The sequence below is a fragment of the Lampetra planeri genome, chromosome 17 (genome assembly GCF_965212315.1).
Source record: "Lampetra planeri chromosome 17, kcLamPlan1.2.h2, whole genome shotgun sequence".
Lineage (NCBI taxonomy): Eukaryota > Metazoa > Chordata > Hyperoartia > Petromyzontiformes > Petromyzontidae > Lampetra > Lampetra planeri.
In genome coordinates this window covers 4334049-4351587 of record NC_136123.1, presented here as the reverse complement: position 1 = coordinate 4351587, position 17539 = coordinate 4334049, and the positions used below count along the sequence as shown (strand labels likewise).

Sequence of the window (17539 nt, the reverse complement as noted above, 5' to 3'; positions counted from 1 at the left end):
GCGCGAGTGAGATCACGTGGGAGAGCGCGAGTGAGATCACGTGGTGAGATCGAGCGAGATCACGTGGTGAGATCGAGCGAGATCACGTGGTGAGATCGAGCGAGATCACGTGGTGAGATCGAGCGAGATCACGTGGTGAGAGCGAGCGAGATCACGTGGTGAGAGCGAGCGAGATCACGTGGTGAGAGCGAGCGAGATCACGTGGTGAGAGCGAGCGAGATCACGTGGTGAGAGCGAGCGAGATCACGTGGTGAGAGCGAGCGAGATCACGTGGTGAGAGCGAGCGAGATCACGTGGTGAGAGCGAGCGAGATCACGTGGTGAGAGCGAGCGAGATCACGTGGTGAGAGCGAGCGAGATCACGTGGTGAGAGCGAGCGAGATCACGTGGTGAGAGCGAGCGAGATCACGTGGTGAGAGCGAGCGAGCTCACGTGGTGAGAGCGAGCGAGCTCACGTGGTGAGAGCGAGCGAGCTCACGTGGTGAGAGCGAGCGAGCTCACGTGGTGAGAGCGAGCGAGATCACGTGGTGAGAGCGAGCGAGATCACGTGGTGAGAGCGAGCGAGATCACGTGGTGAGAGCGAGCGAGATCACGTGGTGAGAGCGAGCGAGATCACGTGGTGAGAGCGAGCGAGATCACGTGGTGAGAGCGAGCGAGATCACGTGGTGAGAGCGAGCGAGATCACGTGGTGAGAGCGAGCGAGATCACGTGGTGAGAGCGAGCGAGATCACGTGGTGAGAGCGAGCGAGATCACGTGGTGAGAGCGAGCGAGATCACGTGGTGAGAGCGAGCGAGATCACGTGGTGAGAGCGAGTTCATCCCAGGGCACGCACTAGAGTTTGCCCATCGCCTCTGCTTCGGCTCAACAGCGAATTCCCGACGGAGGTGGGTGGCTACTGCCTTCCGTAGTGCTCACACACACGCGTGCCCACCGGGCAAGGTGAAGAAGACACTTGGGTTGTTGTTGTTGGTGGTGGTGGTGGTGTGACTGACCATCGTCAAGATCTACATCTCTCTCGATAAAGAGCTGGGAAGTTGCCGTCATCTCTTGAGTCGCATCCCGAAGATGGAGTTCGAAGTGCGGAGGTCGACGAGGGCGAGGTGGGTGGGCTGCGTTCGTTTGCGTGTTGTTGTTTTCTTCTTCTTTTCCTCCTCCTCTGTCTTTTAAACAAACAAAAACGATGGAATTCTCGCGTCGATTGGTTTCGTATCCGGGCCACAACTTTTGTTGCTGTGCTGCGTGTGTGGAAGTTGTCGTTTTACTTTAACATCGCGTACATTAGATCTGTTTTGTTTCGAGTACAGTGGAGTAAAAGCGTACAGATTTGATCACTACTATGATCACCTAAAGGCGGTAAAGACTTCCAATGCAGTGTCTCTGTGGTCTCTTGTTGTTGTTGAGACGTCCAATGCCGTGTCTCTGTGGTTTATTGTTGTTGATGAGACGTCCATTCGAGTCGACCACAGCCCATGGGCAATGCTAAGTCAAAGGAGAATGTCCGTCTCGTGAGTGCTGCCGAGGGGTTAATTTGTTGACAATCCACCGAGAGGATTCCATTCCATCTCCCCGGCGTGGCAGTGAAATGGAATGGGACGAAAGTGGTCCCCCAATTTCAGAATTGCGGCCGTCTGGAACGCTCGGAAACCTTCCCGATGGTAGGAGGCCACTGGGAGCTATTACACAGCGGCACTTTTGTATCGGCTAGATTTAAACTCTCATTTCTTTACAGCTGATTGTTGTGTTTAGTTTGTTCTGCTCCTCATCCCACCGACGCACCTCCGATTAGCACGGTTCGTTTGGCTACGTACGGTGAGAAAGAAGTATAGTAGTAGGTTTTTACCCTTTTAAACTGGTACAAAACTGACACCTTTATTCAAGGCATGTTTGCAATAACCACAACACAAGTAGTCAAAAAAGCAAACAAAAAGAAGCAACTCTGATAATGATAATAATATGCACTGTCCTTGAAGTTGATTGGTCCACACCCGAGACGGCTTTCTTTAGAGCCTAGTCCCCATTGGTGTTGGACCAGATGACACCAGAAGGCGGTACTGGTGTCATCTGGTCCAACACTAGTTGGACCAGATGTACAGTAACATTGGGGCGCCACGGTGGCTAGGAGATGTTAACTACCTCGCCTGGTATGCAGAAGGTCGTGGGTTCGATCCCAACCCTGACGCCTGCTGCTGTGTATTTGGAGTCTGCATGGTCTCCCCGTGGTCGCGTGGATTTTTTTCTCCTGCATCTCCCGTTTTTTCCATCCACATTTTTAAACATGCATTTAAGAGCCTTTGGCTGCTATACATTGCCACGTGATGATAAGCCACTTTGTTGAGATTTTATTTGTGGCCAGGTCACTTCTGAAACAGCGAAACAGCTAATTGAATCATACCCAGTAAAAAAAAACGAATATGGAAAATGCCAGTTTTGTGTTACCCCTTCCTCTTTGTGATTTTACTCTGGTTTCATCCCACAAGCTAAGCATACACTCTGCATTATAAATGAGTACACGGTTGTTTTATCAGCAGGTGGGGTATATAACTGATCCTTACGGCGATACCCCGGGGTACCAAATAATACTAAATGGCCGAGGCAATTAAAATTGTAATTTCTGGGGCACTATTTTTTTCCCAGGGGTGTACTTAACTTCGCGACTGGGGTACCAATAAATCCGAAATCAGTGCCACTCCGCGATGTCGAAACGACAAACCGCAAACAAAATCCGTTATCGAATTTTTTTGAATAGTGAATCGTGTACAGCTCGTCGAGATGAGTCGATTGCCGCATCGCCGACCATCAACAGACTAACAATGACTGCATCACGGACATTATGCGAGAGCCGTAGCATGAGCAATCAGTTGCAGGTGCAGAGCTCCCTTTACCTTAGTTTGTGGTGGTATTTTAAAAAAAATAATAATGAAACAATGCTCACTAAAATAATAAAAATTAAACAAAAAAAATCCACACCTGATGACGATTGCTTGTGTTGCAATCGAAACGTCGTGAGAATGTTATTGTTTTATTTTTATTATTTCCCTTCTACGTGACTTTACCGAAAGAACCAAGAATAGGAATCCCTGCAGTCACGAAAGCTTTAAATCGAAAAAAAATGCTCACTAATTTAATTTAACAGATGCAGTGCCAGGATTTCTGTAATTCATATTTGATGGTTGTACTTAATTTTGTTTCAGTATTGCAAGGCGTCTGCAAAAAGAATTCGCTTCCACTCCGGTGAGGCATTCAACCTTAAATTATCTGAAATGTCACAACAGTGTTTATTAAAAATATATATAGAATTTAGGTTTGAAAACATGTTGCTGAGCTTTATAAAAATCCTAGATACGATAAGATGTATATAGAGGGATGGATATTTGAGGGAGACATCAACAAATCTGTCCAAATGTTTCATTTGAACATAATTGAGTATTTTCGTCTAAATGTTATTTTTCTATTAACTCATTGGCGGTGGCTTATATTTTGCTGCCACTGGAACATTATCTTCTACTATAAGAATGTGTTTGAGTCACGAACGGAGTGAGTATAGTTTAACACGCAGGCTTTCACGACCAATATCCATAATAGAGGGGTTTTTTTGGGTAAATATATAAATGTGTCGTTAAAACTCGCCACCACCCGACACAGCCAACTAGTAAGGGTTGTCAATTCGTCACTAGTACAGCACACAGGTGTGTTGGAGAGCCAAGCCACAACACTTACAATCCGAGTACGACGTTTCGCCAGTAATTACAACTAGCTTCATCAGGCGCCAGCCAGATTTGTGGAGAAGTCCACCGGTTTCGTTCCTTATATCGAGGCGTAGATGTGTTGACCACACTTCTGCGTTCTTGTGCAAAGTGGGGGGTGACTAATGAACCAACACAGTATGGATGCGCATTTTGCGAGCCCTTTGATCTTGTCCTTCCATTGTGTGTATTAAAATAGCTGTACAAACGGTAATCCCGAATGAAGTATGGTGCCCTGTATAGGCATGCATATAAACAAAGTATTATTTGATGATTCGCTTCCACGCAGCTCTAAGTGGTAGCTATCCGAACTGTTAAAATAAATTTCATTTCTTTCAATCTCGATAGCTTCTCTAATTAGTCTTGGCCAGTAGTGGCTTGCACAGAACTTCAACATTATCGAAATCAATTGAGTATCCTTGTTGGCACGCGTGTTCTGCTACTGCTGACAGTTGTATTTGGGAGTATTTAACATGTTATGTTGGGCAAACAGGACGAATGATCAGCACGAGACTACAAAAACATATAAATATTAAATACTACCAAATACAACTGTCAAGACTAGTTGGAGAATGTATCGATTTTAAAATAATTTTAACCGTTCGGGTAGCTACTGGCTAAGTGCTGCGTGGAAGCAAATCATCAAATAATACTTTGTTTATATGCATGCCTATACAGGGCACCATACTTCAATAGGGATTACCGTTTGTATAGCTATTTTAATACACATAATGGACAGGAAGGACAAGATCAAAGGGCTTGCATAAAGTGCATGCATAATGTACGTTGGCTCAGTAATTCCCCCCCCACTTTGTGCAAAAGCGCAGAAGTGTGGTCACCACTTTCGCCTGATGAAGCTAGTGTTAATTATTGGCAAAACGTCGTACTAAGATTGTAAACACACCGGTGTGCTGTTACTCGTGACGAATTGGCCACGTTCTGTTTACGTGACAACCCTTACTAGTTGGCTGTGTCGGGTGGTGGCGGGTTTAACGACACATTTATATATTTACGCGATCTAACCCAAAAAAAACCTCATGGAGTGAGTTTTTTTAAATGGAAAATGAAGTTATAGAATTGACAGTGACATAAACAAGCAATAGGAATAATTGTTTAAAAAAACTACTGTAGTTTGAGGTTTTGTGTGAGTTTTAATATTTATTTCATAAAACTTGACCGCTCCGCAGTGCATTTAACATTTCCAACTTTCATAATCAACGTTTTTGGGTTTAGATCGCGTTATTTATAAATGTGTCGTAACCCTCCACCACCCGACACGGCCAATCAGTAAAAAAGTGTCACGTTGACAAAAGACAAATAGTTCACTGCTTTAGCCCACCGGTGTGAAACCACAACATTTACAATTTTTACAATTTTTTGTAAATGTTGTTTACAAATTTTTTGTAAATGTTGTGGTTTCAAGCTTCAACACACCGGTGGGCTAAAGCAGTGAACTATTTGTCTTTTGTCAACGTGACACTTTTTTACTGATTGGCCGTGTCGGGTGGTGGAGGGTTACGACACATTTATAAATAACGCGATCTAAGCCCAAAAACGTTGATTATGAATAATATTGTTCGCGAAAGCCTACGTGTTAAACTGATTTTCAACTTTGTCTTTTGCAACTCTACACACGTGGACAAACAAGTTAAAGAAACCTCAAGCATGCTTGGATACCACTGCTTTAGATGAGTTTTCGGCCATCATGCAAACACCGTCCGAGGACGGTCAACACAGCTTGTTAACTCTTGACAGAAAAGCAGCAGGCAAGTTGCACCCTCATCCACATCTTCTGAGTGTGCCACAAATTATGGCAGTGATTATGCTGGCAGTGGCGCACACGGAGGAATAACAAACAAAAAACTCAATGCATTTGTCTTAAACACTGCCATAAATGGAAGAAAAAAAATGTTTGCTTAGGGCCATGAAGAAGGGTCATTGTCCAAAACGTCAGCTGTTATTTATTTGATGTGCTTTCAATAAGGACAATTTCCTGAAATGTTGCCTTTTTTTCCTTTAGAGGCAGTGTTGTTGATGAACGTGTTGCGTTTATGCCATAGGCGTCTCGATATGTATTGCATGGGAAGTGTGACGTAAATAATAAGCGATCTACACCTTGCAATCAATCTGCAGATATTGCTGCTATGTCTGACAATTGTTCACGCTTAACCGTAGATGGTGATGGAGCAGTGGCACAGTGGTTGGCATACGGCGCAAATAACCCAGGGAACTGAGTTTGATTCCCGCCGATGACTAATGTGATTGGCGAGTGATATTTTAACCAGTCCTGGCCGTCTGCCTAGTGATGTTCACTAACCCGCACTGACAAACATGGTGAAGTATGGTCAAACAACCTTGCATGACTTCAGAACTCAGATCCCTGGCTGCTTAAGGAAACTGCTTAAAATGAGCACTAAAGCCTAGTATGTCTGCAGTGCTTGCAGAGTTACATTACATACATTGAAAAAAAACAGCACCATATGAGATTTGACTTGAGATTGAACACAGTTAAGTTATTGAATCGATTTAAAATTTACAACTCAATAAGAACATACAGTATCTTATTGGTTCTTTCGGTAAAGTCACCTGAGGACGGCTGCTTGGGTTGTGGCCGAAACGTCGTGAGAATTGTTTTATTATGTTTTATTTTTATTATTTTATTATTTCCCTTCTATGTGACTTTACCGAAAGAACCAAGAAGATGAATCCCCGCAGTCACGAAAGCTTTAAATCGAAACATACAGTATGTTGCTGTGAATCTCAGTGAGCTTTATCTAATTTTGGCTCTGCCTATAGGCAATCTATTTGCATTGTAATGTGAGTTTGGTTGTGTGTACATTTTTTCCTAGAGATAAATGCTGAGTCTAACCCTACTATTAACAATTGTCCACAAATCAACAAAGCTTCAGAGAAAAAACAAAGCAAAGTGGCCATCCCAGTGGTAAAGCAGTAAGTAATACATTCCAAGACCTTTCATTTAATTGAAAATCATACTTTTTATCACTCGTCATTCGTTTTACGAGTGCATATTTAATCCTAAATGAGAACACAAGAAGCGTGTTTGTGTGCATGTATCTTTGTGTGCACGTCTTGGCAGATTAGAGGAGATGAGACCCACAATTGAACGGTCGGCCAAGAAAATTGACAGAATAAATGAAAAACTGCGGACGTGTGAGGTGAGTAAGTACTGTATGTCATGTGTTGCACTATAACCAGTGTCGCTTCTCTTATATCACTGAGTTGTATTTTGGAGCCTCCGATGACATGTTTAATTACATTGTCGGCTGTTGAATTTCTGGTGCAAAAAATGTGTGAATGTCAACGTAGACATTTCATAGTTCAAGCCGCTTGATCGTATATGACCAGAAACAAAATGAAAAGGTACACACCGAAGCAGAGCAAGCCTGAACCTAGAAGAAACAATTCGCAGGGAGGCTGTGTGGGCAGTCATATTTTTAGGAACCTCTAGAACATACCAGTGGGTGCGAAGTACGCAGTCTGAATGAGCGTAACGTAATACTGCTGCGCTAAATTGGGAAGGTGTCATTCCCGTGTACTGCTAACGCTTCTTCTTAAGTTCTTCCACAAAGGCAGTGGTTCTCAACCTGTGGGTTGTGTTTCGCTGGCGGGGGGAACAACTAAAGCCTTTAAGGAGGACTCGTACTGCGGCATGGATACCGTGTAGGAGAAATTCTGGATGTGCTCTGTAAACCTCAGTGCCACGACAGCAAAGACAAAGAACCCCCGTATAGCCTTAACATACTGTTGAAGCAAGTGCTGTTAGTGAGCACCTATGAAGGCTGGAACGGTACACAAGGGGGTAGGTGGCCAGCACCACGCCCGACCGCCTTTGTCTCCCCAGTCACGATGTTTACACACCGCACCAGGTACTCATTTTAGGCTGAGTCTACCTAGGGGAAGCCCAGGACCAGTTCAGAAATTCGCCACTGGTTTTGGCCGTGAGCAGGAACTCGGGTCACTGGGTTCGTAGCGCAGTACGCTAACGACTCCACTACCGCTCCCCACGCCAACATAACACACTAATACACGCTAACACATACAAATGAAACATGCCCGACTAACGCCACGTTGACTAGAGGCTTGGACATGCGATTTCTCAGTGTAATGTGGCATTGTAACTTGGCTGGGCAGGGGGAGGTGGGGGACTGCCATGCCAAAAATGTTTAGAATCACTGCAGCGACAAAGCCACTCTCAACCGAATAACTGAAAACTAATAACATAAAACATCTGGCTGTCACTCCTACAGGGGCTGATGTGTCATGGCCTCATGGCTGGGCTTTCCGCACAAGATCAGGGGGTCACATTCGCCAAAGAGCTGAAGAGGCACAAACAGCTGAGTGAGTTAAACCCCTGTGTACAGGCACTGAGATTTTGGAGCACAAATTAATGAAAGTCCTAACTTGAGTCGAGTAAGTTTCTTCCCCTTTGTTTTGTTGTTCCGTTGTCGTCAGTCTGTAACTTCCCACTGCTGGGAAATGACCTAAATTTTCTTCCATTTACTCAATTCCCCGGTGGCTCTTGTCCAGTAGTCGCTTCCTTTTCATCTCGCTATATTTTCCGCAGTCTTCCTCCACTTCAGTTTAACACGTAGGAGGCTTTCGCGACCAATATCATCCATAATAGAGGTTTTTGGGTTAGATCGCGTAAATATATAAAAGTGTCGTTAAAACCCGCCACCACCCGACACAGCCAACTAGTAAGGGTTGTTACGTAAACAGAACGTGGCCAATTCGTCACTAGTACAGCATCACCGGTGTGTTGGAGAGCCAAGCCACAACATTTACAATCTGAGTACGACGTTTCACCATTAATTACAACTAGCTTCATCAGCCGACAGACAGATTTGTGGAGAAGTCTTACTGTTTCGTTCCTTATATAGAGACGTAGATGTGTTGACCACGCAGCTGCATTCTTGCACAATGTTGGGGGGGAGGATTACTGAGGCAACGTACATTATGCATGTGCATTATGCAAGCCCTTTGTACTTGTCCTTCCTGTCTATTGTGTTTATTAAAATAGCCCTACCAATGGTATGCTGCCCTTTGTAGGGCCATGGGTTGACAACAGTCACAAGTATTGTCCAAAGTTGTCCTGGGGTTAGTGTTTCTGCCTCTATGTTAGAGTTTTGGGATTGAGATTTAAAGCTCTGTAATTAGATTACCAATTACACCAAAATTCCTATTATCTGTGGTAAACAGTCTCCCTGAATTTGCCATACCCCAATGGTACTGCCATAATGTCCTGCAGATAAGTGACAAATAAGTTGGTTACAAATTCATCTCATTAACTGTCCCTTCCATTGACTTGACTTGACCTGAAACGACCTGGAATTGGTACTTAATTCTTAATATAATTTGAACCTCACACAGATAACAAGTATAACCCGTAAAAACAAAGTTTTTCACTATAAATCCTTTATATGCGTGGCGGCTGGAGTCCTCTTGTCCTCTGGCTTGAGATGGCTGCCACCTATGGGTCAGATGATTGCATGGCACCATTAAGCAATTGGTAATTAAATATAATATTTTTGTCCTAAAAAGTGTAAAATTTTGGAAAAAAATGTTCACGAACATTAATTGTCACGCACAACGAGTCTGTGTGGAAAATGTCAGCTCGATTGGATCACGGGAAGTGGGTTAAAAAACGACCAAAAGATTTGCACGGTCGTAAGCAAGCAAGCAAGCGAACTTAATATAAAGGATTTTAAAAGTGATCCGGCTCGCCCAAATTCATAAAAGAGCTTTATAGCTCCGTGGGCCTTAACTAGAAAAAACACAAATAGTTTATTCGTGATTATCCACGTTTCCCACTCGGTTAAAGGTGAAGGTGCAGCTCTGCAAATGTGAATGTTTCTGCTATCGGAAGGGCCTCTGCTAGAGGGAGCCTTAAAGAGCCCCCTCCTGTGCGTATTTTGGCCTATTCTTCCACGCTGGCCAGGCAATTTGACCAGCCGATCGACTGGGCTGTACACATATATTCTGCTGGTAAGGACAGAGACAGCGGGATTAGAGAAACTTGCCAGTTTTTACAACTGCCACACCTGGAGATCATACCGGCGACCTGGATTGCACATCCAGTGTCCATGGATTAACAATGATTAGATGACACACGTTTACAAAAATACACAGCACCTCCAGCCAAAAAGATAAAGATGATTTGCACTTTATCTTTTAGGGTACAGATGTATATTTTTGTAAACGTGTCTGCAAACCTCTTTCGTTGTGTGTCTGGTTATTTAACACTCTGTGCCAAATTAACTCCCGTGTTTTTTACTTTTTAGCTGCCGCATTCAGGAAGCGTTTTGGTGAGGAATTTCCACAACCACAGGGTGAGTGAGGTGTTCACTCATGACTCCTTCTATAACATGGAATCAATAACTAATGCTGTGTTCATAGCATGTAAAATAAATTATCCATGCTTCATAGCAATAAACAAAACCGCAATACGGTCAAAGCTAGGTGTAAGCACTCCCCAGCGATCAATTGCAGGTGTGCTTATACCCAAAGTGTTGCAGAAGTGTTGGCCTTTGCCTTCCCCCCACCAGTGTAATGATGTGTTGCTTATATCAGAACAGTGCTTATAACTAGCCTTGGCTGTACTATACTGATGGGCAAAACAAATTTTTACTACCGTTAAAGGTATTCACCCCCTAAATGATCAATATTTTTATGATTTAGGTTTTTGCGCAAATTCAAAAATCATTACTTGGGTTAACATTGTAGTTTATGAATAAGCCACTGGTGGCTATACAGAAAATGTATTATGACATGACCCTGTGCATGTATTGTCAGCTTGTGAATTTATATTAATTGATGAATAAATGCACCTCTATTAGTTACTGTATATGACTGAATAAGTAAGAGATGATATCTTTGTCTTCACAGGACCTGGAGTAAATACAAAGACATCATATCAGCTCTTACAGTCTCTCTTTGACTAATCTCTCGATGATTCGCGGGTGTTCTTTCATGCTGACTAAAAGTCTGGCTTTGATTCCCGACTCGGGTGCCTTTCTGTGTGGAGTTTGTATGTACTCCTAGAATGTCACCGGTATTGGTCAAATGTCCCAGTGCTGAATAATTCCCTGAAAAGTACTGAATTTGGATGGTGCATGGCAACAGTTCCCTCCTGCAAAACTTGGCATGACCCTTGTGAAAAGTCTTCAGACTCAACGAAGCTTTCCTGGGTAAACAAGCATAATAAATAAACAATAATGCTATGCACTTGCACGAAGCAAATATTTGGTTTATTATTAATGGTGTAATGCTTAATGATGACCCAAAACCTTATCAAATTTGCAGTAAGCTTACACAACAGTCGCACGTCACGACCTAGCAGTATTTATGGTGCATGACGTGCCAGATATTAGCGTGGTGGTGGTGGCAGCACACGCCTATATAATCCAGCACTGGAGGTGCGTGTTGGTGGATCGCGCAAATTTGAAATTCCCTTCCCGTGGGCATAGAGGCACCCTGGCTTGCCATGGGAAGGCAGTGCAGCAAGCGAACTATTCTCCATCTGTTTCCATCAGTACGGAGATAGTGTGTTGTCCCCCTCACGCGAGTGGGTTTTCTCCAGGTGCTCCATTTGCCTCCCACTTGCATGAACACTCATTAATTGGCAGAACACATCGTAAAGTAAAATGCAATGCAGGACCCTCCAGAAAAAAAGTCATACGACTCAGTATGACTTTCCTGGATAAATAAGTTATTTTATAGATTATAATGTAAAATTACTAGGAAAACAGTATCACTGAGTGCATTGCTTATGTAGAAATTGTAATTGATACCTACATTAATACTACCGGTTATAAAATAGTCACCGTTAACATTTATTTTTTATTAATAATCTTCAACCGCATTTATTGCATTTCATAAAGGATATGCAGTTAAGTACATCAATATTAGTACTTTCATTTTCTGTGTGAGTTAGATATTTGTAAATCGATCTGTAATATTGTATTACGCATGTTGCTCTGATCACTTAAGGTTTTTTGAGTACAAGGTTTTTAATGCCATTTGTTTATTTCATGTTAGCACTTTAAGTCTACGATTGTAGGGGTGTCCTGGATGACGTTATATATGTAAAATAACTCATGCTAGCTTCCTTGAACAACTTTACAATTTAATTTTAATTGTTTTTTATCATGGCATATTCTCACAGATGACTGCACAATTCACCTAATTAATCACCTTTGTCAACAACTTAATCCACCAACTTAACGATTTCCATTTGGTGAATTCTCTTTTTCTCCCAGGACACCCTTCAGAGGGAATTATGTAAATGTTTACGTTATATATCAATAAAATGTTTTTTTCATCTCAGCTGTTTGTTACAACGTATTTTTCATCTGTGTTTCATGAAACGTTTCAATTGGAACAAATGACTGACTTCATAACCCATACAATATAAAGGCAGTAAAACCGCAGTGTTGAGCAAAAAATTTCCACATTTTTTTCGGGTAAAATTCTGCACATCTATGATGTGTACGTACCCGATCATGAGCAGCACCTATTGCGCTTGTAAATTACGGAAGTTAATTTTTTTTTATTCTAACTTCATGCAGCTCGGTGCGAGTCCGTGTGTACTTATAACAGTTAGGTGCTAGTCAATGTGTAGTTAATACAGTTAGATGCTAGTCAACGTGTCGTTAATACAGTTGGGTGCGAAGCAAGGTTTAGTTATCGCAGCAATCCACATTGCGGCATTTTCTGAATATAGCAACGCCGCTGGGTTGTGCTCGAGTAGTGGGTTTCAGCCCTGATGAGGTTTCACTTCGTGCGGGATGGGCCGGCCCTGCACAGCTGCCAGGGCATTTGCTGCAACACTTTGAAGCATCTCTCGTCTCGTGTGAACCGTGGAGGCCCCGATGTGAGGAGTGACGATCACGTTTGGAAGTTGCAGCAGAGGGTGATCCCTTGGAAGGACAGTTCCACAAAATTGCTTGTTAATACCTTTTGAAATAAACAATCCAGTACAACGTCGCGTATCCGACTCGCATCCACCCTGACCAATTAACCGCCCCCAACCATTGCATTATTTGCCTATGGTATAACTAATTTTCTACAGACGTTCACATTTACACCTGCAGCCTAGTCCCCAGAAAGTCGGGCACGCAATATGTTTTGCTGTATATTCTCCAACTCGTTCCACAAAGTTGAGAAAAACCAAACAAATTATGATAAAATCCAATCACTTATCACTGCACTGCAGTACATTATTTTTCAGTCAAACAAATACGAAGGAAATGTGGTTAAATACTAAAAGTTAAAATAACTTTTTATTTAATATGTGCTATTCCCATCCTTTGCCAATTTCCAGCCTCTGTAAATGCACGGCTGTCCTAAGGTTTCCCTACAGTTAAAGCATACCGGTCATGGAGTGTCTTTGCAAGAACCTGCCCTCAGGTTTGCCATGTCTGAGGCCAGCACGTCACAAGAAGAAGAATCTCTCAATACGGGAAGAGGGGTGAACTACATGTCAATGAATTGTCCTGAGTGGTGTATAACCACTATTATTGTGCAATTGGCAACAACCGGGACTTAATATCCTGGGAAGACTTGCTGATTTCCCAGCATGACTACCTCAACAAGAGAACCCTTCTGGGAAAAACCAGGACAGGTGGAAACCCTTCCCCACCTCCGTACATTAATATTATGACACTATATGAATCCAAATGCATTCATTGTACCTGGGCAGTGGCTCTGGGTCGGTGACGTCAAGAGCAGCTGCTCTGATCCACTTGTTCTGGAGGGCTTTCACGAGAGCAGCTTGGTCTATCACGATGCCTGGACATCCGCATTACGTTGACACATTAACACTTCGTTCTGACTTTAATGAATATTTTCATTAAAATAAAGATCCTGTATCTACAATGGACAGTTTTACTTAATCCATTGTCATACCTCTGGAGATGTTGATGATCGTGGCATTGGTCTTCATCAGCTTGAGTTCCCGCCCTCCAATGATTTTTACTGTTCCTGGGTTTGCATCGACTGCGATCATGAGGAAGTCAGATTTTTCCAGGACTTCGTCAATCTTTTGGCAGTATTGAGCACCCAAGGCTGTCTCCTCATGTATTGGTCTGAAAGCAAACTCATATATAACGGTTAGTACACTGAACTTGTAATCCAAATGTTGCCTCTTCATCTCCCAGTGCAGCAGTTGAAACAATGACCAAGTTGATTAAATTCTCCCCCCCCCTCCTCCTGTGTCCACCCAGCAGTACAAATGGTGACACTACAGTCGATCAGCAGATCGAATGTGGTGAGGTAAAGTGTGAGCAATCCCACCTCTTCCACGACGTCTGGCCAACTCTTAAAACTTTCGTGACTGCAGGAATTCATATTCTTTGGGTCTTTCGGTAAAGCCACTTAGATATAAAATTATAAATTATAATTTGTATTATTTTTCTACCTACGTGACTTTACCGAAAGACCCAAATAACAGGATGAAATACTCTCAAGACAGACGTTCTCTATTGGAGACCCTTCCGCCAGTAACAACATTGCCAAGTTATCACAGAGCTGCACCTTTACCATTTTAGATCAGGAATTAATGTTCTTATTAAGTCATTCACCAAAGATAGGAACATTCAACCAATGGCTTAAATTATAGAATTTGTCACCATAGTGTATACTTTTTGAAGTTACTACAAATCTTCTGATCAGCACAAATAACTAGGAATTTCTAAGGAGCACAATTATCACCCAATAAGGATAAATGACCTCAAGCCACTATTCAGTTAAGAAAACTGCAGTTTTTTTGGGGACATCAAATGATCTGGAGAACTATCCAAATCCATCTTACACGGCACCATTGAGGGGGCTACAAAAATAAACTTGGATTCAGAATATAACAGATTGGACAGGCTAATAACACAACCAGCTGAGCCATGAGATTGAGGACTGGACAAGGTTGGGGGATTTTATCACGAGAGCTACTAACATGGTGCCGAATCACTTTGGCATGAGACTGGTCTTGGAAGATGGCGCATAGTGAATGCATCCTTTCTAAGGTGAACACACGTACCTCCTTGTGCGATTGTGGTATAGAATGGACATGTGAAAACCACGGGCTCTCTCCGCCACCAAACGGCCAATACGACCCATTCCTAAGATCCCAAGAGTGGCACCATAGACGTTCTCGCCAACCAAGATGTGACCTCCATCCATAAAATTCGGTGATTTTGTAAGGTAGGCACCTGATGGGGAACCGAATGAAACGTCACCTTAGGTCTAAAAATAACACAAAGTCACGGACAATAGATTGTCTTTCCATTGAAAATACAAATATTAATTCATCAGCCCATGGACCCTATGGAACGAATGCCTCCCGGCTGTATTTTTAAGCAGGCAAACTGGACCAGTTCAACTGTTTGAATCCCATCAGCATTTTCAAGCCTGTTCAACAAATTATACAAATGTCCAGACGATTGGCGCATCTAGAACATCAAAACATACGCTTGAGCCTGGTGATGTTGCGACATGGCTTTCCAATGATACGTCTTCGCAAATCTGGACCATGATGCTGGCACACATAGCCTGCATTATCAGATAACATCATGAGAACGTTAACGTCCACTGTGAAACAGATGGCCCATGGTTAGTACACTTGCTTTATTAAACATGAGCCATCTGTTTCACAATGGACCCTGATATATTGCAGGTGTATTAACTAGGGTGACCGTTGGGCTTGAACTGCCATCTTTTTCAACAATTGTCAAACACGCTACCGCTGGGCCATGTCACTGTCGGATCATGGCTATGTCAGATTGCTGGTGATCATGGCTTCCTTGCAGTGAATTACCATTCACCACCTCCCTGGCAGATGCAAGTAGCAGAGCCATGCCCATGTCAGCCGTGGTGGCAGAGACAACATCCGGAGTGTGGGACACAGAGACGCCATGGCTCCAGAGCAGAGGCAAGTCGAGATGGTCAACCCCCGCTCCAGCACTCGCTACCGTCCTCAGGTTAGGAAGACTATCCAAGAGGTCTTTGGTGACTACAAGTTTCCAGCATAAAATACCGATGGCCTCGACTTTTTCTGCCAAGCCTTTGTTTTCTTTAATATTCGTTAATGTTACCACATTGAAGTATTTAGTGATGCACTTTACTTCATCTTGATTATATGTTGTAGAGATATATTCCGATACCAACATGTATGGCAATTGTTCCATGGCAGAAACAATTCCCGAGTTGAGAAATTGATGCTTTAGTCTACGAAAAACAAGACATATTACAAGAGAACAAACATTATTTTGGTGGTAGAAAAACAAAGTTACCCCATATTCCATTTGATAATACATTTTGTCGTGAAAATATTGCATATAAGTAACCTATTCTTTGGGTCTTTCGGTAAAGTCACGTAGATAGGTTCAAAGAAAATAACAAAAAACTACGACGTTTCGATGGCAACACAAGCGGTCGTCATCAGGAAAATGATGACAACCGCTTGTGTTGTGATCGAAACGTAGTTTTTTGTTATTTTCTTTGAACCTATTTACGTGACTTTACCGAAAGACTCAACGAATATGAATTACTGCAGTCACGAAAGTTTTAAGTCAAGATATAATTAACCTTTCACACTTCTCTCCTCTACCCGTATGGCTCAAACATGCAATTAATAATAACTCAAATGTAGTGTATACTGAGAAAGTGACATACCTGTGAGCCACCGGAGAAAGCAACTGTATATCATCTACACACTTGTAAAAACAGAATAACAAGAGTATTTTAGTGAATAAACTGCATGCATGAAGGAAATTCGTACGTCCGACATGTATGTTTGACTGAATTCCCCTTCACTTTGAGCCTTATAAAATGTTCACAGAATTTCACTTTTTTTTTTTTTATAAAACAGGGGGGTAAAAGCTCACAAAATTAGTAAACTAGTACTTAATAAAGTACTGTATTACAAAAAGTTACATATTGAACCATGGTGAATGTAACTTTTCAGTCAGTAATGACATGTGACACATCACTTTTCAACCATTGCCAGTGTTGTTTGAGAGCCCAACTCCACCTCCCCCACACATTCTGTACATGATGAACCCTTGGGCAGCTGCAGTGGCTCGGGATTCAATTGCACATGCAGTAAACTGCGCATCATAGCACACCTGCTGTATGTATGTTGAAATTAGTCATACGTAGCTGGGATTCAAACTTCAGTCATTCGCTTCACAGTGCAGTGTGATAACCACTGCGCCACTAATCCTTCCACAGATTTGGGAATTATTGTGTAATGACAGAGCGCCACCTGGGGGGTTACAGGGGACATCTGCACAGCCACCGCTGGGTAACCGGTATCCAATCTGGAGTAGGGATTCAATCTAGACCAAAGGTAACGGGCGGAGCTACGGGGAATATTCAGGAACCATCTAGAGGGTTCCACGAGGGGGCGTGGCCGTAGGCGGAGCTTAGCTCTGCCGGGGGGTATATAAGCAGAGGCAGGAGAAGACTCGGGGTCGGTGTGGGAAGCCTCGGGTCCGGACTGCATCGCAGCTCTACCTCTCCTCGCCAACAACCATGTGGCGAACCTCCAGCGAAGCCGCCTCTCCTCCAGGCACGCTGCCAGCCAGCGGCGTAAACGGAGAGAGAAAGAGAGGGGGAGACGTGTCGCAGCAGCGGACGGGGAAGCGAGAGAACTACCCAGAGAGATATTCTTAGGTTTTTTCGGTAAAGTCACGTAGGTAAAACATCAAAATTAATAAAAAATAAAATAAAAATCACGACGTTTCGGAGGCAACACAAGTCTCCGTCATCAGGTGGGACCG

General features: G+C 43.1%; 2 protein-coding genes across 2 annotated transcripts; one reads left to right on the top strand and one right to left on the bottom strand.

The window, feature by feature from the left end:
- The first annotated feature begins 739 nt into the window (after window positions 1-739).
- On the top strand, window positions 740-12089 carry LOC144723288 (uncharacterized). Its single transcript, XM_078601897.1, has 8 exons — window positions 740-1100; window positions 3192-3231; window positions 5392-5509; window positions 6593-6692; window positions 6841-6919; window positions 8012-8102; window positions 10046-10093; window positions 10650-12089. The coding sequence occupies exons 1-8, from the start codon at window positions 1066-1068 to the stop codon at window positions 10703-10705; spliced, it is 567 nt and encodes a 188-aa protein (XP_078458023.1). The 5' UTR covers window positions 740-1065; the 3' UTR covers window positions 10706-12089.
- Window positions 10987-16582, bottom strand: LOC144723287 (putative 2-ketogluconate reductase). Its single transcript, XM_078601896.1, has 6 exons — window positions 16431-16582; window positions 15574-15983; window positions 14797-14968; window positions 13671-13849; window positions 13457-13553; window positions 10987-12682 (listed from the first exon to the last, which is right to left on the bottom strand). The coding sequence occupies exons 2-6, from the start codon at window positions 15941-15943 to the stop codon at window positions 12520-12522; spliced, it is 981 nt and encodes a 326-aa protein (XP_078458022.1). The 5' UTR covers window positions 15944-15983; window positions 16431-16582; the 3' UTR covers window positions 10987-12519.
- Window positions 16583-17539: the final 957 nt, after the last annotated feature.

Excerpts from the sequence above, each read along its gene's own strand:
- LOC144723288 (XM_078601897.1), top strand. The coding sequence starts at position 1,066 with ATGGAGTTCGAAGTGCGGAGGTCGACGAGGGCGAG. Across the intron at positions 1,101-3,191 it reads CGGAGGTCGACGAGGGCGAG|TATTGCAAGGCGTCTGCAAA; the intron begins GTGGGTGGGCTG and ends ATTTTGTTTCAG. Across the intron at positions 8,103-10,045 it reads GAAGAGGCACAAACAGCTGA|CTGCCGCATTCAGGAAGCGT; the intron begins GTGAGTTAAACC and ends TTTACTTTTTAG.
- LOC144723287 (XM_078601896.1), bottom strand. The coding sequence starts at position 15,943 with ATGGAACAATTGCCATACATGTTGGTATCGGAATATATCTCTACAACA. Across the intron at positions 13,850-14,796 it reads TACCACAATCGCACAAGGAG|ACCAATACATGAGGAGACAG; the intron begins GTACGTGTGTTC and ends GTTTGCTTTCAG. Across the intron at positions 12,683-13,456 it reads GACCCAGAGCCACTGCCCAG|GGATCACCCTCTGCTGCAAC; the intron begins GTACAATGAATG and ends TGTCCTTCCAAG.